This window comes from Cyanistes caeruleus, chromosome 6 (genome assembly GCF_971803275.1).
Source record: "Cyanistes caeruleus chromosome 6, bCyaCae1.hap1.1, whole genome shotgun sequence".
NCBI classification, from domain to species: domain Eukaryota; kingdom Metazoa; phylum Chordata; class Aves; order Passeriformes; family Paridae; genus Cyanistes; species Cyanistes caeruleus.
Genome location: NC_141706.1, coordinates 16755294 through 16761888, shown reverse-complemented (window position 1 = coordinate 16761888; position 6595 = coordinate 16755294). Strand labels below are relative to the sequence as shown.

The following is a 6595-nucleotide window of genomic DNA, read 5'->3' as shown; positions in this document are numbered from 1 at the left end:
CTCCTTTCCTGGTGCCCCAGAGTGCTGCAAGCCCCCCGTCCTGGGGCCATGGGGATGCCTGCCGGGGCCTTTAGGGTCCCCCCTAAAGGGCAGACAGGGTTTGACTGCAAGCTTCCTTGGAAGGTGGAGGCAGGTGAATATTGGCCACCTTCTTCTTTCCCGCTGCCCTCCGTGCTCTTGCAAAGCCTGCTGGGGCACTGGGGCTCTCCATTGCAGGCAGTCTGGAGCTGCCATGCAAAGCCATCTCTCAAGGAGTCCCCAGGTCTCAGGTGCAACCTCAAGAAAATGACACAGCAACGTGTAGAAAACGTGAACTTTATTCACTTGACTACTTCTAAAATCTACAATCCAACGTTACTAGAAGACTATGGGGTAAGAATCTTAAGGCTAAGAAACTTCAATGCTTCAACTGTTTAGAACTGAACACTAAGGGAAAGGTCAACTTCTTGGGGGAAACGTGGTGGGGAATCGAACAACAACAGGGGTGTGGCTAACTTGTAAGGTGGGGAACGTCGCAGTGCCTGGGCTGGGCACTGGTCACCCGTTCCCCGTAAGGTTCTGTAGCTGGAGCGCGACGCTGGAGGTCAGAGCTGTGGGGAGGTGCGGAGTCTCCTGTCACTGCCCTCTTTTGCCGCCATCTTGGTGGTTGGTTGAGGGCTGTCGCGAAGGAGCAGCCGCATCAGGTCGCGGTTGTCCATCAGCAGCTGCATCAGCTCCGTGGGACAGCCCTGTCTTCGATGGCGGCGGGGCCCCGCACGGCCCGAAGGGCTCTGGAGATTCCGCTGCAAGGCAAAGCACAGGGATCCCCATGGAAGAGGCAGAGGGGCAGAGCGGGGCCGGCACCTGTGGGGCTGCCTTTGGCCTGGGAGACAGAGACTCGGGCCCAGTTGGGCTGGGCTGGCCCGGGGAAGAGGCTGCAGCAGGCAGAGCTCTGCCGCCTCTGCTTGGTGCTGTCCATGGAGCTCAGCCCCTGGGCCGCATTCCCCAGCCAGGAGCTCAGGCCCCTTCTGCCGCAGGGCATTGGCCAAAGGGTGCCCAAGAGGCCCTCAAGGTCTGCCCCATCCCGCCTGCCTGACCCCCCACCCCCCTCCTCACCTCTCGCCAGCGTCTCTGAATTCTTTTTCCGAGCGACCATCCCATGGCCATTCCTATGATGAGCAGGTCGATGAGCAGGAATGTCCTGGCCGCCCACCGGATGCGCTCAGGGTCCGACTCGTCCAGATGACAATCCTCCAGAAGCAGAGGAGAGGCATCCGTGCTGCGCTCAGGTTTGCTCACAGGGTCGAGGGGATGAGCCAAGAGCAGCAGCACGTAAAGCTGCAGCAGCGCGGAGGAGCCGTGAGCAGCCATAGTGCTCTGCCAGCAGCACCGAGGCTCTGGGCGTCTCTCTGCGAGCAGCTGTGCCTGGGCACTGGGGCGCAGCAACAGCTGGGGACAGTTGCCAGCCAGCGTGCCGTCCCCAGAGGCTGTGATGTCACAGAAGCACAGAACACCCTGGCTGCAGAGAGCCCTGAGAGAATGTTGAGTCCAAGCTGGGAGCCATGGCGGCAAGTATGGCCAGCAGAGCGGGGCCCGAGCGCTGCGGCCTGGCTTGCCTTGTACCCGTGCCACAATGATGACTCCAGCAGCCCCTGTCAGGCCATTGCAGTATCTGATGGCCCACGCTGGGCACAAGTTCTTCCCAATGGCCAGCGTAAACCTCCCTTGGCCCAGCTTCCAAGCCTTGTTGGCATCTGCTCTCTCTTGTCCTTGCCCACCTGGCTGGCGCTGCCGTGTTGCTCGCTGGCCTGTCTGTGGGAGAAGAGGCTGTGCCAATGAGTGCTGCTCAACTTGGAGGCCATTCAAAGGAGGATTTGATTGTGCCTGCTGTGGGAAGAAGGAATATGCGTGCACATGGCCACTTCCCATAGGTTTTACCCCAGATTTTCATGAGCAGCTGTCCTAGTGAAAGTCAAGTCTGTTTTAGTGAGTATTTGAGGGCTTCCAGAGCACAGTGCCATCTCAGGGGAATTCTGCTGGTTGAGTTCTACTGAGGCTTTGAGATGAGTTGCAAATCCTGAAAATGTTCTCCTTGCCCAGGTAGTAATTTCACAGTTTAGACTGTGGGGATATTGATTGCTCAGTGTTGAGGACCTCATGTAACTTTCAGCCCCAGAAACTTTCAACCTCCAGTGATTGTCCTTGAGACAAAACCATTTGAAATCTTTTTTTCTGTGGACAGGAATTGCTTCGGTGTTACTTCACATCATCCATTAAAAATTTGATGCCTGGAACAAATCCCGAGTGCTGTGTGATTTCCTTGGTCGTGTTCTTTGGAATGGCTTCCCCCTCATTTTGTGAAGCTGGCCCCAGAAAGGTCATAGATGGGTGAGAAGTTCTGAAAGGCCAAGTGGTGCAGATCTTTGCCTCCTGTTTCGAGGTCTGCGGTGAGCTGTGAGTCCAAGAGCTGATCTGACGTGATGGTGAAAACACAATTGAACCTTTTTGCAGCAGGGTGGATGGATAGAAGCAAAGCACAGCACGGCTGGCAGCAGCAAATGAATTAAAATGCATCCCTGGAATATGTTTCTTGGATTGTTCTTCTAGTATTGTGGTAGTAATTCTGATGTCTGAGTAGTGAACAAGCAACAAGTAGTGAACACGTGATTTGTAGTCAGTTTTCTATTTCTTATGTAGTGGAGAGTATGGATGCTAGCTTTGGAGCAGGCTGCAGAGAGCTGCAGAAACTGCAGGCCCCATGGCCTATCAGTCCTGCCCGAGAAGCTAGCCTGGGAATTCATAGGAGGATTTCAAAACAATCCTCAGAGACAGAAAACAACTGCCAGGTGCTGTTTGTCTGTCCTCTTGTTTTCCTTGCAGGAGAAAGTCAGGGGGGTGGTGAGCCCCGCTGACCAATGATGGTGATGTAGCACTTTACTAAGCAATAAGAGTTTCCTTTCTGTACTTTCCACGTATCTGTCTATTAGACAAGCCTAGAGTAATAAAGTAGAGAAGATTCTCCTGTTGTGACTCCCTTGAGAGTCCGTGTCGTTCTTTCCCACCGTTCCCAATCAGAACGACAGAGGAGATTTTTAAGAATTGTGTTTTTCTCTCCTGGTTGAGGAATGTGTTCTTCACGGGCTGAATCTTCATATCACTTTGTTTTTGTAGAAGAGCAGTTTCAGCAGCAGATGATTCTCCTTGCCCTCCTTTTCATTTTTCTTATCTGTATTATTGCCTGGCAGGTTAACCTTTTCAAATTGCGTGCTGCAAAACGTTGCTACTAAGGATAGTTGGTGTCCAAACAGGTTCTTTTCTCGCTTGGATTTCAACTATTGCAGGATGAAAGGTTTCTAATGAAGCTACAGAATTGCATATCACTGGGACCTTGACTTCTTCCCTGCTTGGATCTAGATAAAGAGATTCTTGCCAATTGAACTGCTGACATATTATGTAGAGATCAGGAGTGGCCACCACAAGTGGTACTGAATTCTTGGAAATGTGGTGATTTTTGTTAGAAATGATTTTAGCTTCGACAGTGCAAGCTTATCATATCCATCTGCATTTGTGTTCTATTAATCATGGGGTTTTGTATTAAGCATGGGCTTCAGTTTGCTGTCTTTTTGTCACTTCTTCAAATACCAGTTTTCTACACCTGCTGGCTTGTTCCTTCTGACTTCAAATGGTATCTCTTGGGCACATAACTTCATCTTATTGTGAACAGCGCAAAGAACATGTTTTGGTCTGCCTTGATTTGATGGAGTGATTGCTGTGGAAGGACTGGGAGGTTTTGTGGTTTAAGGTGAAAGAAGTTCAGCAGCCTTGGCAAGTAAGTGTGCCAGTTTACAAGGTGAATCTACAGAAACCCCCGTGCTTCAGCTGCAATGTACAATCTCTGAGGCTGCTGCTGTCGGGGTGCCTTTGTTCTGTTGGTTTGGGAACCCATATTCTACACAGCATCATTTGTCAGAACTCCATTTCACTTGTACAGTCCCTCTGTTTTCCCACTTCTGAATGATGGTTTTCTCTGTGCCTTTAACATGGGGAATTCTGGGTGATAAAAATAATACATATTCCATAATGTTTTACGTTTCCTCTTGGAGTTTTTTCTAGTTTTCAAATAATTACCTTTTGTTTCTAGCTGGGGGCAAAATGCATTTGCAGTTTCAGTGGTTTTTTTCCCAATTTCTAATCTTACTTGGGCACTAGATAAGGGAGAAAAATGCCCTAGTTTCATGGAAAAGATTCTGTGTTATTCCATGCCTTGAAATGAATTAAAATACGGTTCTATTGCTCTCTGTTTCATTTCTTCACTTCATTTGGTAGAGTTTAGAAATCTCTTGCCATGAACTAGGTAGTGCAGAGTGCCTGCCTTGCTGTGTTGAACTCCTGGGTGAGCATGCCAGGCTTAGTTTAGAGATTTGCTTTTAAACATCCCTTATTCCTTGTGAAATCTATCATTTGGTTTGTTTGTAGTTGTGTTAGAAGATAAAGAGGAGGGGGATCACCCTGGAAAATTTGTCATCTGAACTGAATTTGTACCCTTTAGGCCATCAGTGACTGCTCCTTAGCTTTCTCAAGGCATGAAGGACACTGGGAGTTCCTCCCAGACTCTTCTTTTGGGACAGCAGTCCTTTCTCTTTGGCTCCATGAGATGCTCTGCACAGGAGTGCTTGAGCTCTGAAGGGCAGGGGCATTCCATGAGGGTGAATAATAAAGAACTCCTGTAGCCTGAACTGTTTCCAACTTAACCCAGCAGAAGGAATTGTTTCCCAATTCTGAGTCTAATGGTGCTGCTGACAAATTGTGCAGTTTCAGAGCAGCAGTGCAAGATGTGCAAGGGGCTTGTGTGGAGGGAGAGCAGCAGCTTGTAACACTGGACCTTTGTCCCGTGGGCAGCTGTGCGGTTTTAAGCGGGAATGTTCCGGAGGGGTGTGGAATTGAAGAAATGTTTGGAAGATTTGTAGGTTTGTTGCTGTAGGTGTGAAGGGTGGGGACAAGTCTTGTCCAGTGACGGAGCAATGATTAGGTAAGGTACTGGGAGAGCATCTGAGGATGGTGTTGCTGTTGCATGTGATTTTTCTGGAGGCCATCTGATGCACACAAGATTTGTTATGACTACCAGGATTGCAACTAAACAGAATGCAGTCGTTTTTCTTGTAATTTAGTGCAGCAACTTTTGATCCGTGATGAGCTGAAGGCTCAGTGCACAAGGCTGAAAGGAAATGGCACGCTCTCAAGAGATTTTGGTCTTTGCGGCTTCATGAAGGTGGATAGGACATAATTCCTTCGCTCATTGGAGCTGCAGAGTTTAGTTTGATCTCCTCTGTTTCTAAGCAGTGCTAAAAGGTGTTCCTTCCCTCAATTTTGATGGCAGCAGAGAGTCAGCTAATGAATGTGGATCTAGGTAAGGTTTGTGGAACAAAATCAAACACAATTGTCTGAAAAGCTGTTAGACATGCCTACAGTCAGTGTCAACAGAGAAGGAAGAGGTTAAAATTCCATCTTAATTTTAGAGCTCTTCCTCTCTTCTGCCTGCTTTTCCCATAGTGCATATGGAACCAGCATAGTTCATTTGATCCCTACCCCTGAGTGCAGCAGCTCACCTGCTTTCTGCTGCCCGCCTTTGCTTTCTTGTCAGATGGAAACACTGAAATAGAAAAGGTGATGTGACTTAATTGACTTCATTCAAATGCCTTGGCAATTGAATTTCTGTCTCTTGGCTGGATACTCAGCATCTCTAAGTGCAGAATCCTCCCTGGCACCGTATATCCTCGCCTTGTCCCTGCCACCACCACTCAAATATTTTCCTTTCATTGTAAAGTGAGTGAGATTTTACTCAGGTGGAATTCTGCAGTGTTAGGGAATGAAGGCTTTTTCCTTCCTCATTTTTTTATAATGAATTTCTTTTTTATTCTATTCACACCTTCTGAGTGAGCCTTTCATAAGGGCTTCTGTATTTCACAGCGGCTACACCTATTTGGGTCTGAAGACTTTGATACAATTGTAATCACTTGGAAATGGAACCTGTTTGATTTGTATGGAAGGCAGCCATTCTCCCTGTTCCAAACTTCCTAAAATTGTTTATCCACGTTGAAAAAAAAAATACCTCTTGGAGATAGTCGAGACAGTGCATGATGGTGATTCCAGGGATGGAGAAGAAGGACCATCACCTTCCTCACACCGTCAAACTTGAGACTAATAGTCAGGTCTGCAGTTCTAATTTTAATCCACAGTAATCTACAGACAATCCTTTATTATTTAAAAAGCTGATACCGTCAAGTTGGAAGCAAGCTGAAGTTGGAAGAGTTAGGTTTCTTCAAAGCTCTTGTTTCCAGCGGGATTGGAGAGCCTTTACCTTTTGTAACAGGAAGGTTTTAAATTTGTAATGCTGACCTTGCAACTGGAACTTGGTGGCTCCATTGTTGCACTTGGAGCAGCCAGATGACCTCAAAGGAGAAGTGCGTTGTTCTGACTTCTGTGGAAGCAGTGGCTGCAAATACCATCAGGAAGTGCTGGACTGGCAGGACATTGGATGGATGCTCTTAGGCCACAGAGCTGGAAATATCAGCTGTAGCCACATGGTAAGTCCATTTATGTAATTCCAAATCTGTTC

The 6595-nt window shown here is 48.1% G+C and overlaps 1 protein-coding gene across 1 annotated transcript; it reads right to left on the bottom strand.

Annotated features, from left to right (window-relative positions):
• Positions 1 to 299: 299 nt before the first annotated feature.
• On the bottom strand, positions 300 to 1565 carry LOC147652475 (uncharacterized). The gene is made up of 2 exons (XM_086894154.1): positions 1096 to 1565; positions 300 to 782 (listed from the first exon to the last, which is right to left on the bottom strand). The coding sequence occupies exons 1-2, from the start codon at positions 1348 to 1350 to the stop codon at positions 585 to 587; spliced, it is 453 nt and encodes a 150-aa protein (XP_086750280.1). The 5' UTR covers positions 1351 to 1565; the 3' UTR covers positions 300 to 584.
• Between the last annotated feature and the right edge of the window lie 5030 nt (positions 1566 to 6595).